This window comes from Gekko japonicus, unplaced genomic scaffold (genome assembly GCF_001447785.1).
Source record: "Gekko japonicus isolate JY-2015 unplaced genomic scaffold, Gekko_japonicus_V1.1 scaffold283, whole genome shotgun sequence".
NCBI lineage: Eukaryota > Metazoa > Chordata > Lepidosauria > Squamata > Gekkonidae > Gekko > Gekko japonicus.
The window spans coordinates 496964-515311 of record NW_015166429.1 but is presented as its reverse complement, the minus strand read 5'-3'; the positions used below and the strand labels follow the sequence as shown (position 1 = coordinate 515311).

General features: G+C 47.1%; 1 protein-coding gene across 1 annotated transcript in view; it reads left to right on the top strand.

Annotated features, from left to right (window-relative positions):
- Window positions 1-400: 400 nt before the first annotated feature.
- Window positions 401-18348, top strand: part of MAPK11 (mitogen-activated protein kinase 11) — a 59618-nt gene continuing 41670 nt past the window's right edge. The window contains exon 1 of the mRNA XM_015411814.1: window positions 401-569. Coding sequence (XP_015267300.1) covers window positions 457-569 — 113 coding nt within the window. The 5' untranslated portion in view covers window positions 401-456. The remainder of the gene's footprint in view (window positions 570-18348) is intronic.

The window sequence follows — 18348 nt, the reverse complement described above, 5'->3', positions numbered from 1 at the left end:
GTAAGCCGCCCTGAGCCCGTTCATGGGGAGGGCGGGGTATAAACTGAATTAATAAAAATTAATAAAAGTTAAAAATCAGGACAAACAACCTTTATTCCAAGCAGAGCACACAGCTCACTTCCTTGGCTACCCCTCCGCAGGGAATTTGCTACTACGAGGAAGCGCGGCTCCTTCAGTAGAAGTGGCCAGCAGGGGGCTCGCAGCTTGAGCTGACGAGTGAAAAACCCTCCGAAGTTCCTCGGAGGGAAGCGCCTTCCCCCGTCATTCTCGCTCCTCCGGGCTCTCTTCATTCATCTACTCTGGTTCCCTCCCCCCTCCGAGTCTCTCCTCCTCCCGTTTCCCCTCCCCTGGTCCCTCCTCCCTGGCGGTGCTTGGCTGGCCTCGGCTTCTTCTTCTTCCCCCTTGCCGTTGTAACTGCCCGGTTGAGCGGCTCCTGCTCCCGCTGCCGCCGGCAAAATGTCTGAGCGAGGCGGCTTCTATAAGCAGGACTTGAACAAGACCGTGTGGGAGGTGCCCCAGCGCTACCAGCACCTGACCCCGGTGGGCTCGGGTGCCTACGGCTCGGTGTGGTAGGTGGAGGCGGGCGAAAGGCAGGTGCCGCTCGGGGGGTGGGGTGGGGCGCGCCAAGCCCAGGCTCCGCTCCCAGAGCCCAGCCAGCAGCTGTGCCTGGTGCAAACAATGCACCGGCGGCACTTGGGCACGGTGGGCTCCGCTGCTGGGCCTGCCCACTCGCATGCTATAAACCGGTTTGGTTTGTATGGGAAATGGACTACACAATAGAAGCACTGGAGCGAATGTATACCTGGGCGCCTCTGTGAAATGGACCCAAAGGAATGTGTGTGACGTGTTCCAAGGCGGATCAGTACTGGTGTGGCTAAGCAACCGTGCATGCGGAACCTTCTTGGGTGCACAGCCGACTGGGCAGTGCCCAGACACCCGGGGTGGGGGAGATAATGCCTAGCAATAGCTATGATGTTGGGGTGGAGTAATACAGTTGTAGATGTGACCTAGTGGGGAGCTCGCTGGGGGTTGAAAATATGGACATCTATGGTGCATGGACTGCATATGTGGTTTATTTGCATGCAAATAGGCCAGGGGAGGGGCAGAATCCTGAGTACAATAAAGTCTCTGTGTGTGTGTTGATAAGGCCTGTGCTGTGGATATTACCTTGTGCCCAGAGAAAGCAAGAAATTCAAGATGGGTAATCAAAACAGCACAGCTGGTCTGCCAAAAGGTATTACTTTCCCTTACAAAAACATATTTCTTTCTGTTTGTGTAGGGTCTTTTTGTCTTGTGCATATTGAGAATCCGAGTGTATGTTTAGGGGATAGTTGTGTGGAACACGGAGTATCATGGGCATCTTTTGTAATGGGATATATATGTGCAGTTTGATCTGTGTCTGGTGACACAGGGTTTTATGGACACCGTTATTCCGGCTTCTTCCCTGCCCCCACTGGGGTCAGCATCAGCAGAGACAGCCAGAGCTCTGCTGCTCTCTGAATGCCATTCAGCCTGGAATTCCTCATGGGTTGCCAAGGGCAACCCCAGGCCATGCAAGCCCCAGAAAGAGGCTTTCCCCAGGCTAGTTTTTAAGACCTCCTCTTTCATCACTGAACTGCACATATGAATGAGAGTTTGGCAGGCTGATGGTTTTGTTCACACAGCTTTTGTGGTAAAATCTGAAGGAGTGGGGGGTGGGGTGGTTCAGGCTTGGCATGGGCCTCTAGAACAGAGTGTCTGATATGAAATTCCAAATGAATGAAACTTTAGGCCCCTTCCCCCCTCCTTCCTTGTGGGTAGTTTAACAAGAACTGTGGCGTCTAAAGAATCCCCCTCCCTTTCATATCATGGGGTGTGCCATTGTGTTCACTCTGTGTGTGTTGTGATTGCTCAAACTCTAAAAAACAAGATTAATAATGTCAGGATTAGGGGCCAAAATGTGGTCTGAAGTCACAGAGTATAGCAATTTAGGGAGCAATCCTAAATAGGTCTATTGGAAGGCAGCCCCAATTCTATTCAGTGGGGCTTGCTCCCAGGAAAGCATTCTTAGGGTTGCAGGTCTGTCAGCACACAGATGATTGACTACCTGGGAAACATTCATATGACACCTTTTGGGCTCCATAGTGGCACTGTGTAATGTGCCTTGAGTCTCAGTGAGAAAGGTAGACTATAAATAAATTTATGAACAAAGTAAATGAGTATGTTTGATTTATTTACACCCCACTTTTCTCCCCAGAGGGGACCTACAGGGGCTTATAACATTCTCTGTTTTATCCTCACAACAACCCTGTGAGGTAGGTTAGGCTGCGTGTGACTGTCCCACACCCAGTAAGCTTCCATGGCAGAGTGGGGTTCGAACTCAGAGTCTTCCAGATCCTATCTGACACTAACTGGTACACCACACTGACAACCATCTCACATTTGCACGGGCAAAGGATAAGTGGGTACTTTTTATTTTGCAATCCTCCTGGCCTGCTTTTCTTCAGAGGACACAAGGCAGGCTACAGTGCAATTAAAAACAACCACCACCACCAGTAACTCAGTCACTAAAACCTCATTACAAATTAACAGTCAAGGACCCATTCATAAAACCCCTGCAAGATGTTCCCGCAATCAGACTTAAGAGAAATAATTCTGTTATATGAAATCTCTGAAAGCCCAACAGCATGGAGGCCTTCCTGCCTTCCTCAGGAGGAGCTTTTCACAGGTGGGGGTGGGAGGGAATTGCTGAAGAGACTCTGGAATGAGCAGACAGAGCTCTTGCTCCTCAGCAGTATTGAATCTTTAAAAGGTCTCCCTCGTCCAAATAAAGCTGATGAAGAGGAGCAGCATGGGAGAGACAGTCCTGCAGATATATGGGGCCTAGGCCATGAAAGGTTTTATTGGGCTGTCATATAAAAGAAGGAAATGAGAATCTTGGCTTTCTTCAAGGATTGGGATTGGTGCTGTTTTCTGAGTTCTTCATAAATTATCTGGAGTCAGTGATGGGGTAGCCAAGTTTTTAGATGACACTAAACTAGTCAGGATGGTGAAATACTAAGCAGACTGTGAAGACCTCCAGAAGACTATCTCCAAACAGGGGTAGGTGCTAGGTGTGGCTAAAGATGTGCAAATAAGTTTCAGTGTAAATATCCCCCCCCAAAAAAAACCCTACCCAGTTACATTGTTGATTGTCTTTCTCATTGAGACTCAAGGTGTATTCCACAATGTAAATCAATATAGCCAACCAGATGTAAGCAGTGTGATAGGATCATGATTGCAGAAATCTGAGATAAAGCTGAAGCGCATGTTAAACGATGCAGGCATTACATAGGATAATACATACAGCAACAGACAGTGTGTACTATACAAAGTGGTACAGTCCACAGTTCCTTTCCTTGCATTAAAGCATCTTTCTGAATCATTCAGTTATAGTATCTGAGTTACAACGACCTCCTGAATAACTGAGTTTTGCACAGTTTGCAGAAAGCCAGGAGTGGGAGCCTCCATAATCTCCTCAAGCAGGTTATTCCACAAGGTGGGGCCTACAACAGGGAATGTGTGTGGGCAGTAGTTAATCTTGGCCACTTGGGCTCAAATGAGCGAAGCTGTCATGGTAGAACACAGGAAGAGAGGCACTCCTGCAGATAGGAGGGTCCAAAGCAATGAGGGCTTTTGTATGTGAAAGTCAACTGAGTAACTGTGGGAGTAATATGCACACTCCATCTAGTTCCTGATAATAGCTGAGCTGTGGCATTCTGTACCGGCTGTAGTCTCCAAATTGACTGCAAGGAGAGGGCATTATAGTAGTCTAGTCTCGACGTCACCCTGGCATGGAGCCAGGTGATCAGGTAGCGGGTCATCTTCAGGCTAAACAGAGTTGGAAGAAATCTATTTTTGCAGCTGCATTAGCTTGTTTTTCCGGCAGTAATGGTGGATGCAGTATGACCCCTTAGGCTCTTAAAGGTCTTCAGGGGTCAGCTGAACTCCATCAAAGGTGTGGCACACAGTGCCCTTCAAGATCTCAGCCTTCCCAACCAGCATTACCTCTGCCTTGTCACTACCTAGTTTCAATTTGTAGGCAATCTAAACAAAAGAAAATTCTAACTTTGCATATATACTGATGGGGTCTGGATTAGTTGTATCTGGCCATGAATGCAATCTGCGGGTCATAGTGGACCGCTCAACAAAAATGCCAACTCTGTACACAGTGGCAAGGAAAGGGGAAAACATAGTAGTGGGAATGATTAGAAAGGGACTGAAAATAAAACTGCCCCTGTGTAAATCTATGGTGCAGTCATATTTGGAATATAGTGTACATTCTGGGAACTCCATCTTTAAGAGGATACTGGAACACTGGGAGAGGGACAGAAAGTAGCAACTAAAGTTATAAGGACTTGGGAATACCCTTGTTCAGAAGAAAGGCTAAAGCGGGGGAGTGGGTTAGTTTAGAAACAAAGATAATTAGTTTATAACATTAAGTATATGGGGAGAGTCTGTATATTATATGTGAAACTGATCAGCAGTGGGTTCAAGAATTGACAAAAGGAAATTCCATTTCACATAATGCCTATTTAACTGACAGAATTTACCATTACTGGATGTGTCAATGGCTTAGAAAGGCGAATGCATGAAGGATAGGTCTACCAGTAGTTATTAGTCAGGACAGCTAAATGGAACCTCCATGTTCAGGGGCAATATATCATTAAATACCAGAGGCTGGGGATGTACAAGGAGGACAGCGCTATCCCTGCTAGAGGGTTCACTGGAGACATCTAGCCAGTCAGAATTAGAAACAGGACAAGAAGGGGGACCCACAATACTCATGGGGGGGAGTATTTCCCACAGCTCCCAGCCTGCAGAAGCAGGAGGAGCTCCGCAGGAGGAGGAAGCGGCAGCAGGTGAGCCCAGCAGGCAGACCCATCAGGCCCGCCAAGCCTTCCCCCTCCCCCCCCCTCCCCCCAATACCGGCAGTGGCGAGGCCTGCCAAGCCTTCTCCCTCCTCCCCCAGCAGTGGTGGCGGCGAGGCCCTGAGGTCCGCCAAGCGACGGCGGCAGCAAGACAGTTGCCAGGGCATTCTCTGCACATGCGCAGGGAATGCTCTTTTACTTTGGGGGGGATTTAAGTATTCACTGTATAGTTTTTTCAACTTTTTATATTTTTCTGCATACCTGGGGACTCCTCCGCAGGAAAATCTCTTTGCCCCCCAAGTACCCCCGATGTGCGGATTTAGATATCCACACGGAGGGGTCGCCTTGGCTATTAGGTATATAGATGTGGATTAGATTGGCCAGATTGTCTGGACATCTTATGCTCTGAGTTTTATAAGGGTTACTGAGAACCCTAGAAATATTACAGAAATGTTGACTGCTGTTGATATTATTACTTAAGTAAATACAGTTGTTGCTCTTCAACTTTGAGAAGTGGGGTTACCGCAATGATCCTCTTGTGCAAAGGACTTTGATGCCATCATGCCTCCATGAAAAGGACAGTGTGTTCATTCTGCAGTTTCAATACCCTTGAGAATCCACGTTACAGTTAGTGTGTATCATACTTTGAAAATACATGTATAGCCTGTTTCATACAAAACAGCAATCGGACATCACATGCTCTCATGGCCAGTGGTAGGTTTTGAGAGCCCCAAGCAAGGAGTACCTGGGACCCCTTTTCCACCGGTGCTACCACCAGGCCCCCTGCCTGCACTTCCCTTCCTGCCCACCCACGTGTGCCCCACCTGTCTGGACATCCTTTCCTGCCCACACTCACTGCCATCTACGCACCCTTTCCCCAAGGGCACAGGCAGTGCATGTGGGCTGATAATGCCACTGTTGTCATACACCACCCACCCACCTTTCCCTGGTGGCACTGGCCGCCCATATAGCCTGTAGCACATGTGGCAGAGCCCTGGCCAAATGAGGGAAGGGTGCATAGGCCACACAAGTCAGTAGCAGTGGTCCGCGCCAGAAACCCTGAACCCCAACAGCTCCCCCATCTCAGGATATGCTTTAGCCAGCCCTTCATGTTCTCCCAATAAGTGAGAGATGAGGGCCAGAAACAGCATTGGAGTCCAGTGAACTGACGCAATCTAAGCAGCTTCCTGTTGTAAGGCCAAATATTGTTCCTGTGAGGCACATTGCGTGCATGATAATTGCTTAGAAGAATAAGTGATCTCATTGTGATTACAAATCTCCCTGATTGTATAGGCTTACTTTCTAGACTGTGGAGGCCTACTTGATTTGCAAGGTTTGCTCAGTCCCATACATCTATCTTTAGACCAATGTAGTGGAAGAAGAGATCTAGGATCTTCACAATGGAAAAATATGAGTGTGTGTTTACAGCCGGTCCATCTGTCAAAACATTGGTTTTTTCAGACCACTTTGTGCTTGGGAATATTATAGCAACACCAGTGATTTTTCTGCATAGTCACTGTGTGAATTGGAAATGAAATTTAGCTTCTTGGAAGCAAACAGAGGAGTTTACCACTACTAAGGATATGCAAGACTGTCTTAGATCTTCTTGATAACATTCTGAGAAAAGCAACTGCTTTCTGTCCTGTTCTAACCACTTTAGGGTATTTTGTTCCTTAGGTTGTCTACTGCTCACTTGCACCAGTGATTGCCTCCTTAATAATACAGTGGTTTGTGTTTATATAAATTCTGTGGCTGGCAAGCAGCTTAATGGGTGTGTTGGTTTAAGACAGAAGAGGGAACAAAGATCTCTGTTGAAACAATACTGGTTTGGGATGAGGAGTGTAGATTCTCACACACTGATTGCATGATGATCTAATTTGCTGCTTATACACCTGTTGGGAGTCTGTATTGGCTGTCGCTTCCCAACATATTCCTCATGGGTGTATGCATTCACAAAGGTGTGTGTGTAGTTGCCACAAGTGATAATCTGTACATAGTTTGCACACTTGCTGCATGGTATTGCTATCCCAGAGTGGTATGTTCAAGACTGAGGTACTGGGTACAGCTGCACGAGAGGATAATTTAAAGATTTCTGAAAGTGCCACCTTGCAAATGAATGACAGCTGCAATGTGCATGTGCATTTTCTGCTGTGGTTCCTGCCTGGTACCTTTTAAACTTTCCCAGAATGTGTAAAACAGAATAGCTCAAGAGGACTTTTTAGTGAATGTCACTGAAATGTGAGGTAGTTGTCATCATTTGTATTATAATAATGCACTCTCTAATTTTGTAATCCAGTTTAGTTTTGCTGTTTGTCATATGTATGATATTGTTTCATTCTAGTGCACAATTTTTTGTGTGCGCTAATTTTGTAATCTAGTTTTGCTGTATGTTGATTGTATGTTTTGCACTGCTCGTTGCCTTGTTCAACTGTGTAATCTACCTGCATTCTCAGTGGGAGAGGAGGAGCCTTCGGGGTAGGGCAGGATAGAAATCCAAAGATAAATAAATAAATAAAAAATAAATCTATGATTTTGCTATGTAGCTCCAGGATGGGCAGTTTGAGGCTCACAAACCCAACGAGGACCATCCTTTGTCCCACTTTGTCCTCCTGCAGCTCAGTTCTGGCCAGCCCTCCTGCAAAAAAGGGGGGGCAGAGGAAATTTCGAAGAGGAAAAAGGGAAGACTCATTGACAGGCCAGTGCTATGTCAGCATAAACTGGGTTGTGTGGGGTTTTTTTGCTCACTCTGCTTTGTGTATAAGTTTTTTGCTTTTACAGATAATTTTTAAATGTCCGTTGAACCAAGTTTCTCTTGTTCCTGTACTTAAAAAAACTTGTACTTCCTGTGCTTTAACAAAGGTCATAAAATTAGGAGAAGACAAGTGGAGACATGCAAGAAACTTGAGGGATGGTTATCCTATTCCTCACACCTTTGCTTCCTCCTGTCCCCTCCCCAACCTCTCTCACTCTCTTTCTCCCTTCTGCCCCCGCTTTCTTTCTTTCTTTCTCTCTCTCCTCCATGTATGGTTTGGAGGGTGAAGTCTATGGCATTATACTGATCTGTAGTTCCTTCCCTCCTCCAATCCCACCCTCCCCAGGCTCCACCCCACAAATGTCCAGGAATTTCCCAACCTGGAGTTGGCAACACAATTTCCTTCCCACCCAACAGCCAACCTACCTTTATCTGCCTCTCTGTCTGCAACTTTCCATCTCCACACCCCTCCCCCACAGCCTCTACCTAGGAAAGTTACAGTCTTTCTCCACAGTGGGGACCAAAGCAGCTTACATTATTCTCTCCTCCTTTTTATCTGCACAACAACCCTGTGAGGTTGGCTAGGCTGAAAGTATGTGACTGATCCAAAATCACCCAGTCAGCTTCCACTGCAAGATGGGGATCTGAACCTAAATAAATATAATAAATAAATAAACCTGGGTCTTGCAGACCCTAATCTGAAGCTCTGTTACACCGCATTGGCTTTCATAGGGTGGCTGCTGATGAACAGTAGCAAGCAGCTGGGCCTAATTGAGTCATGCAAATCAGGTGGTATCAAGTCACCCAGAGGGTGATGCCTAGGGATGCCAGCCTCCAGGTGGGACCTGGGGATGCCTGGAATTACTGCTCATCTCCAGACTACATGGAGAAAATGGATGCTTTGGAGGGTGGACTCTGTGACATTGTACCCCACTGAGGTCCCTGTCCTCCCCAGGCTCCACCCGCAAATCTCCAGGAGTTTCCCAGCCTAGATCTGGCAACCTTATCCACAATCCCTTGCCGGTGGCATGGGGGGGACCTGGTGACCCTAAACTGCTGCCAGGCCAAGGGTTGCCAATCTCTAAGTGGGGCCTGGAGGACCCCCCCCCCCAGAATTACAACTGAACTCAAGAGAGCAGAGGTCTGTCTCCCTGGAGAAAATGGCTGTTTTGGAGGGTGGACTCTGTGGCATTATACCCAGCTGAGGCCTCTCCCTTCCACAAACCCAGCCCTCCTTACAGTCCACCTCAAAACATCTAGGGATTCCCCAGACTGGCACTGGCAGCCCTTGTCAGGCCTGGCCCCAAGGCTCCCTCCCTCCCTCAAAGGCCAAAAGAGGCCAGGAAAGGGCCCTTCCCCCACCCTTTTACTGACGGAGCCAGTTAGAAGCCTCCTCCTCCCCGCCCTGAACATTCTAATCTCTCTGTCACCATTGATGTCTGGAGTTAGATCCCTGCAGAAGCCATTTCAAAAGGTATTGGGGGAATTCAACCCTCCCTGAAGGGATTTTTTTACTTCTTGGATTTTTCTGCAGACACAGGATACTGACTATGTAGGAAAAGCTGTTGGGGGAGAGTGAGCCCTCTGTTGGCAGAAATAAGTATCTGCACAACCCGCCCCGTTGGAATTAGATATATAGATATCTAGATCTGAATTTAAGCTTCTCTGTTGAACACTAGTTCTCTGTTCTTTTCATTTCACCTAAGGGAACAATTTGGGTGGGGTGTGGGGGATTACTACCTGCCGGTAGTAGGGCTCCTGTTATCTGAGGTATATCTACTTTTTCTGGAAGGTGCCTTTCTTTTAAATAGCACTCAAGCCGTGAGTTGGCCATTGTATCCAGAAAGCACTTTGATTCCCTAATTGCTCCTGTGTTTTTTAAAGTGCTGATATAGCTGTGAAAAGCAATCTTTGCAGTGAGTATCTAATGCAGGGGTCCTCAAACTTTTTAAACAGGGGGCCAGTTCACTGTCCCTCAGACCGTTGGAGGGCCGGACTATAGTTTAAAAAGAAACTATGAACAAATTCCTATGCACACTGCACATATCTGCAGTTTGGCGCCCCTGAGGGCCAGCGCACCCTAGGCGAGCCGGCCCTGCCGGCGGGCCGGATAAATGTTTTCGGCGGGCCGCATGTGGCCCACGGGCCGTAGTTTGAGGACCCCTGATCTAATGTAATGCCATTCACCCCCACCCCCCAGTCATAATCATGAAAGTAAAAGCATGTGGTGGGCTTCTATGTCTTGCCCAGCAAGTTTGCTTCCAACTGATATGTGCATTATTCAACGCATATGTCCTAGTGCTTTTCTTCTAAAGTAATTCTGGTTGCTGATGACTGGGGAAGGAAACAAAATTAAGGAAGAACAGACTGTGTTGCAATAGGCAGCTGCTGCAGATGATATAATTCTTGGGTCTTTGCTCTGTGATCAGTAATGTTGAAATAATAACTAGATCTTACCTTGTTTCCGTCTGTTTTATTTTGGAACAATATTCAAGATAGAAGTGAGTTTGAAACAAGGCCAAGAGTCCCAGAATAACTGGATACTCTTTCTCTTAAATATCCTGTTTGTTATCTTCGGTGTGCCAAAGTGTATGGAGTTTAGAATTCATGGTAAACCCTCAGTGGAGTATGGGGAAATACCTTCAAGCTCCTTAATAAGGATATTTGATTTTGGGTTATTCTAGCATCCTGTTCTCAGTTTTTCTCCTGTTGGGCAGCATATGAAGCCAAAATCTCTTGCTTTGACAGAATGCATGCTATGGTGTGGAGGGAAGTGGAGGCATTTAGCTACTGCTGCTGTGCAGCAATTTGAAAGGGAGGCTGTACCGTGGGGCAATGCTGGCATTTAATGGCATATACAAGGTTAGAAGATGAGCAAGTGAATGCACCTGAGATGGTGTAGTTGGTGTTGTTGGGTCCAGTGACTGTGTTGGCAGGGTGTATGTGGCAGCACAGTTGGCGTCTGGGTTTATTGCAAGCTCTGGTACCAGTGTCCATGTTCAAATTAGATGTTGCATTATTGTGGGTCAGTATTGTCTATTGTCCATTGGACAGTGACAGTTCTTTTTCACAAATACTGGGAGGTAAACCTTTTCTTGTGCACAGACTACCTCCCAATCTCAACTCCTCTTCTAATATTGTATATGCCATTAAATGCCAGCATTGCCCTTTGGCTCTCTACATAGGACAAAGAGGGCAAACCCTATGCCAAAGGATAAATGGACACAATTCTGACATCAGGAATCACAAGATTGAGAAACCTGTAGGGGAATGACTTAACCTTCCAGGGCATTCAATGGCTGACCTCAAAGTAGCTGTTTTATTGTGAAGGCACTTCAGGAACAGAATGGAAAGGGAAATAGCTGAATTACAAGTTATTACAACACTCAGAACAAATGCCTTGCCAGGACTTAACAGGGATATTGGTTTCTTATCCCATTACATATGCTAATTCATTCAGTCCTCACATATGTATTCTCACCAAGTAGGGCTATACATCCCCTATGTTTTGATGTTTTTATTTTCTTTCTTTCTTTTTGAAATAGTATATTATAATAGTGATTGTAATGCAGAGATCTTGTTGATCTCTGACAGAACACTGTACCCCAGGAAAAGGATTCTGTCAGTTAACTCCGTGCTTTAGTGAAACAAAATGTTATTACTGCTCTTAACAATTAAGAATGTAATTGAATATGTAATGTAATTTGGAATGGTGTATTTAAATGTAGTTCTCTGTTTTGAGGACAAGGAAAATAGTCTGCACAGCCAAGATGCTGTAAAGTTCACCTCCATGCTAGAAAGGCGATGGATGGGGGTCTAAGGACATGATTCTCACAGATAAGGACACATCAATCTCCAGTTGTAACATATTTATTACCTATGTTGTCCCCCCCCACCCAAAACAGATGATAACCAGAAACCGTGCCATTCTTTTGATCTGTTTAAAAATATATACTTTCACTATTTTGCATGCTAATTTAACAAACCACCCCATATATACTATGATATGTAATTCCATTTCATTGTCTGACGAAGAGTGCATGCACACGAAAGCTCACATCTTGAATAAAAATGTGTTGGTCTTAAAGATGTCACTGGACTCTAACTTTGTTGTATTGCTTCAGACCAACACGGCTGCCCACCTTGATCTGTCTTTATGGAGGGCTACTTTATAAACACTTTAAAAATTCCTCTTTAACTGTCAAACCTATATCTGCTGTTCTTATGGTTGCTTGACAGAAGCAAATCTGCTTTCCACCACACTGCTTACCATGAAAACATTCAGGCTTAGAATGCCTCATAGCTAAGGGACAGAGCCCATGTTTTACATGCAGAAGCTCGCAGTTCATTCTCTGCCATCTGCCCATTAAAAAGGATCTTGGGCTGCAGTGTTGGAAAAGAGTTCCCCGGAGAGCTGCTACCCATCACCTTAGACAAGATTAGTCTATAGATCGTCAGTATCATATGGGTTGGATAAGGGTAGCCATTATCCTGATTGGTTTCTTTACTCCCTGTTGCTTCCAGGGTTGTCCTTATTGCCTATCCTCGAGCCTTTCCTCTTGGTCCCTAGCCTTCATTTTGACCAGAGAGAGCTTCAGGTGGTCTTCACTCTCCATCCATGATAGAATCATAGAGTTGGAAGGGATCTCCAGGGTCATATAGTCCAACCCCCTGCACAATGCAGGAAATTCACAAATACCTTCCCCTCCACACCCCCAGTGACCACTGTTCCATGCCCAGAAGATGACAAAAAAAAAACAAAAACAACTCCAGGATCTCCAGCAAAACTGGCATGGAGAAAAATTGCTTCCTGACCCCAAAGTGGCAATCAACGTTTCCCTGGGTGTGTAGGGAAGGGCCACAAGAACTAAGCACTGAGGCAACCCTTCCCTACCCTCCCTCTCATGATCCGCCTAAGTTCACACAATCAGTACCGCTGTCAGATGGCCATCTAGCCTCTGTTTGAGAACCTCCAAAGGAGGAGAGCCCACCACCTTCCGAGGAAGCCTGTTCCACTGAGGATGCTCTAACTGTCAGGAAGTTCTTCCTAATGTTTAGCCGAAAACTCTTCTGTTTTAATTTCAGCCCATTGGTTCTGGTCCGACCTACTGGGACAAAAGAAAACAACTCAGTACAGCAAGTAAAGGGAGCGGTGGCGCAGGCAGTACGACGCCCACGGTTAACATCAATAGCGAACAGCCATATGTTGTCGTGGGCACTCCATGAAACTGCAGAGCGGTCGGGTTAGAACGGATAAAAGGAAGTACTTCTTCACCCAAAGAGTGATTAACACATGGAATTCACTGCCACAGGAAGTGGTGGGTGCTACAAGCATGGACGGCTTCAAAAGGGAATTAGATAAGCATATGGAGCAGAGGTCCATCAGTGGCTATTAGCCACAAGGTATAGCTAGGGGCTCTGGGGCAAGTGATGCTCTGTCTTCTTGGTGCTTGGGGGTCAACAGTGGGAGGGCTTCTAATGTCCTGGCCCCACTGGTGGACCTCCTGATGGCACTGGTATTTCTGGCTACTGTGTGACACAGAGTGTTGGACTGGATGGGCCTTTGGCCTGATCCAACATTGGCGTCTCTTATGTTCTTATGTTCTTATGTTCTCATAATGGCTATTCGAATCCCCACCGCGGCTGTGTTGAGCCCCCATCCTCCGTCCCAGCTCCCGCCAACCCAGCGGCTCTAGTAATAACAAGAGGAATGGGTACCTGCCCTAGGTGGCAGGGGGCACCCTCCTCCTGACTCTGTGCCGGGAGTGCGGTCGGCAGCGGTGGCAGAGAGAGAGAGAGAAGGCGGCGGCAGCAAGAAGAGAAATGGCGGCGGAGAGAGTCGAACGATCAGGGAAGGCAGCGGCCGAATCGAGTGGAGGCGGAGCCGGAGCGATGTCGTGACGTGGGACGCAACACGGCAGGAGCCGACGGGACATTGCCGGAAGCTGCGCCCGAAAAAGCAGTGTCGCTCCGAAGCAGAAGAAATCACCAAGAGCCTGCTTGGACCTGGTCGCCAGCCATCTGGATCGCCGACTAAAAAAGAACAACGAGGCCGCCGGAAAAACGAAGAAGGATTAAGCCGCAGGGGTGCTGGTAGGATATCCCCTCCCCCAAAGAGAATTGTGGCCCTTGTTAGGTATTAACTACTACGTTGTAGTTGACTGTAAACCGCTCTGAGACCCATTAGGGGTCATGGGCAGTATATAAATCCCATGTAAATTTAAAAAAAAAGTACTTGAAAATGGTTATTATATCACCTCTCATTCGTCTCCTCCAGGCTAAATATACCAGCTCCTTCAACCTGTCCTCATAGGACTTGGTCTCCAGACCCCTCACCATCTTCATTGACCTCCTCTGGACACATTCCAGCTTGTCTATATCCTTCTGAAATTGTGGTGCCCAAAACTGAACACAATACTCTAGGTGAGGTCTAACCAGAACAGAGTAAAGTGGTACCATCATTTTGTGTGCTCTGGACACTACACTTCTGTTGGTACAGCCCAAAATCCCATTTGACTTTTTAGCAACCACATCACACTGCTGACTCATGTTCAGTGTATGGTCTACTAAGACCCCTAGATCCTTTTCGCACATACTACTGCCAAGGCAAGTCTTCTCCATCCTATAATTATACATTTGATTTTTCCTACCTAAATGCAGAACTTTACATTTATCCCCATTGAAATTTATTTTATTTGTTTTAGTCCAGTTTTGCAGCCTGTCAAGATCATCCTGTATCCTGACTCTGTCTTCTACTGTATTTGCTATCCCTCCCAATTTAGTATCATCTGCAAATTTAATAAGCGTTCCCTGTCTGTCACTGGCTCATTATCTTTTCTGGAGAAAGCCCACCAGATATTTAATTTCAGAAATCCCTAGGCGATGCTTACCGGTCATGTTTATGCTTCAGACCAGTTGTGTAGTGCAAAATTGGAGGGGGGTGCCATAGTGGCGTCAAATAGATGAGCTAATGTTTCTCATGAGAACTACCTGCTCCAGGGGCCTTCAGTGTTGTTCAGCTACTGAAATAGGCAGTCATTAAGCTCATTTATTGTTTGCCTGTTTAAGTAAGCCAGTAGGTGTAATTTCCTACTGATATGCAAAGTATTACCTGTTGTAAGGATCAGTTTTTAAAGGGCGACAGTCTGTCACTTTTGCAGTTACCACTAAATTCCTTAAACAGTTGATAACTTGTGAACCTGTTCAAGTCCTTCCCCTTGTTTCAAAACAAAAGACCTTCCTGGAATTTAATGTATTATTGTCCAGTATCTGGTTAATATTTTTTCCTCTGCAGCTCTCTTGTGAGTAGCTTGATAACGTAAACAAATAGAACTTCCTCCCATTTACGCAGCAGATAATTGTGTGAAGTTGTGAAAAGGAAAGTTAACTTGAAAATGAATGGTTATGCCAATTCTGAACCTTTAAGCATTTGAAGGCATGGAGATAGGCTAAAAAAATGCAGTAGATACCCCACCCCCCAGCTGATGGGAACAAAGTGTACAAAGTCTGACACAAATGGATTGTTTTTTTCATGTTGGCAGTCTTATATGCTGACTGGACCTATAGTAAATGTAACATTAAGGGATCATGGTGGAGGTAATATGTCTATAAATACTAAATGTTTAAAGATTAACATAAGAATTATTTTACCCTGGGATATTCAACAAGGATTTTTTTAAAAAATCTGATTATCTTGGTTTAAACTGACAGTAAAGAACAGTTATATTTTGTGTGCTGCAGAGGAGTTGTCAACTTTTTAGACCTGTCATTCAGTGTTAAGTGCTCTTTTGGGGAGTTAAATGAGGTGTTGAAATTGATTTTCTTCCTTATTACATCCAAAATGTCCCTTTGAAATGTTCATTACTGTCCCTCAGTGAAATGGAAAAAGTCAGGGGTGATAAGGCATCAGAAAAGTAGTGAAATTTAGGAACTCTAGTCACCTTAGGCCCCTTTTTTGCAGGGGCTTACATATGAATGAAATAAATGGAGAAGAGGAGAACAGTCTATTTATTTATTTTATTTATTATTTTGATTTATACCCTGCCCTCCCCGCAAGTGGGCTCAGGGTGGCTTACAGCATTGGTACCCTATACCATAAAAACCATGTACAAAATTTAAACAGCATCAAGCATTAAAAACAATCCAACAATTAACAATTAAAGTGCTAGTGATGGTACACTTTTGCTGGTAATCTCGACATGATTCAGATTAACTAACAATTATCATTGGCATCGGTGATCTTCAGCTTGGTGCGATGATATAATGCAAACCCTCCCCAGGACCAGAGTCAACCCAAACTACGGATGTTGGTGGTGGTAGAGGAGTGGCGGCTCCTAATTGAAAGCCTGGTGGAAGAGCTCCGTCTTGCAGGGCCCTGATCTCTTCTGGGAGCTCATTCCACCAGTGTGGAACCGCCACTGAAAAGGCCCTGGCCCTGGTGGCCGCAAGCCTGGCGTCCTTAGGGCCAGGAACGGTCAGTCGATGTTGTGTTCCTGACCATAGTGCTCGCTGGGGTATATATGGGGAAAGGTGGTCCCGCAGGTATGTCGGACCCTGGCCATGTAGGGCTTTAAAGGTCAATACCAGCGCCTTGAAGCAGATTCGGTATTCTATTGGCAGCCAGTGCAGTGCCTTCAGCACAGGCTGGATGTGCTCCCATTTAGGGAGGCCCATCACCAGCCTGGCCGCAGCATTCTGCACTAGCTGCAGCCTCCGGATTTGCGACAAGGGCAGCCCCATGTAGAGAGCGTTACAGTAATCTAGTCTCGAGGTAACCATAGCATGGGTCACTGTAGCCAGGTCATCACGGCCGAGGAAGGGAGCCAACTGCCGAATCAGCCGTAGGTGGTAAAAGGCCGACTTTGCAGTGGCTGCTACCTGGGCCTCCATTGTTAAGGAGGCATCCAGGAGCACTCCTAAACTTGACGTTGGCACCAGTGGTGCCCAACCAAGATCGGGAGCAGGAATCCCACCCCTGAGCCGCTCCGACTCAGGCACAGGACCTCCGTCTTCACCGGATTCAGTCTCAGCCGGCTCAGCCTGAGCCAACCAGCAACGGCTTGCAAAGCCCGGTCCAGATCTTCCAGTCTGGAGTCTGACTGGCTGTCCAACATCAGATAAAGCTTGGTATTATCAGCGTACTGATGACAACCCAGCCCATGCCTCCGGGCAATCTGGGCAAGGGGGCGGATATAGATGTTAAATAACATTGGGGACAGCACTGCCCCTTGAGGCACACCACATTCCAGTGGGTGTCTCCTGGACTGCTGTTCCCCTAGCACCACCCTTTGTCCCCGATCCTGGAGAAAAGAAGCAAGCCATTGCAGGGCCAGCCCCTGAAACCCCATGTCGGTGAGGCGGTGGGTGTAAAACGCGGCCAACAGATCTAGCAACAACAGTACCACCACACCACCCCGATCCAGATGCCTCCAGAGGTCATCCGTCAGAGCGACCAGCACCGTCTCCCTCCCATGTCCCGGGCGGAAGCCGGACTGGAAGGGATCTAATAGATGCAAGCACTGCAGGCTGAAGTCCTAAACATACTTACCTTGGAGTAGTCCCTGTTGAACTCAGTGTGAGTTGGGGAGGGAGTGTCATAGCTCAGTATGGGTGTCACACATAGTTTGCATTCAGAAGTTATAGGTTAATTCTCCATTTAAGGGATCTCTGAAGGAGTTGGGAAAGACCTTTTTTGCCTGAGAGTGGTGTCATGACCCACTCTGACTGGTCCAGAAACTCGGAGTTTTTAGAGCCTGAGGAGCCAAGGCCGGTGGGCTAGGAAGACCAGAGGGACCAGGGTGGGCCTGGTACTGCAGAAATGCCTGTTGCTAGTGTTCTAGCATCGCCAGAGGCCACCTGCCAGAGCCTGCAAGGATGCCCTTGCCAATCAGCCCCTGAGATAGTCACTGTCCTCCGCTGGGTGGGATGCAAATCTGGGCCCATAGCCTCCCCGGGACTCCCTCCCACTTTGCAGTGGCAGAAGGCCTGGCCAAAGTAGCACAAAGGAGGCCACGTGCCAGACTGACTGTGTGCAGCCACACAATGGATATAGAACAGTAATCCGAGAGTAATCCTTCCTCACAGAATCCTGGCTGGAGCACAGTGCAGCCCCAGGAGCTCTAGCATTTGCTGCAGTGCAGTTAGGCCCAATTACCATCCAGCCTACTTCAGTTGAGGCCTGGGAAGACTCCAGCCTCAGGGACAGGGACAGTATCCCTCCAAAAAGGGCAGGACAGGCTGATTACATAGTATAAAGTCAAGGGAAAGGGGGCTTAGGCCTTCTGCCCTGTTTTCCCTACATGAAATCACCCCAGGGAGATGCTGTTTGTCTGTTGGACAAATTTAGTTGTATTTATGGCTGCTCATAAGTTTCCTCAACAGGGCAAATAATGGCTCCCTTTTCATTATTGGGTATCCTCACAACAACCTTGTGAGGTAGGCTAAGGTGAAAGACTGTGACTGATCCAAGGTGACTCAATGAACATGACAGAGGGAGATTTGAATGCAGGTCTCCCAGATCCCCATACAACACTCTGGAGCTCCCGGCCTCCTGGCGATGCCGTTGGATGCCGGGGGCTGTTTTGCCGCCCCGGAGAAGGCCGGGGCAGCAACAGTCACCACGACATGGCACATTGTGACGTGGGCAGGGGGCGGAGCCGGCCCTGTTAAACGGCCAGGCACCACTCCCGCCCAGACAGTTGGAACTCG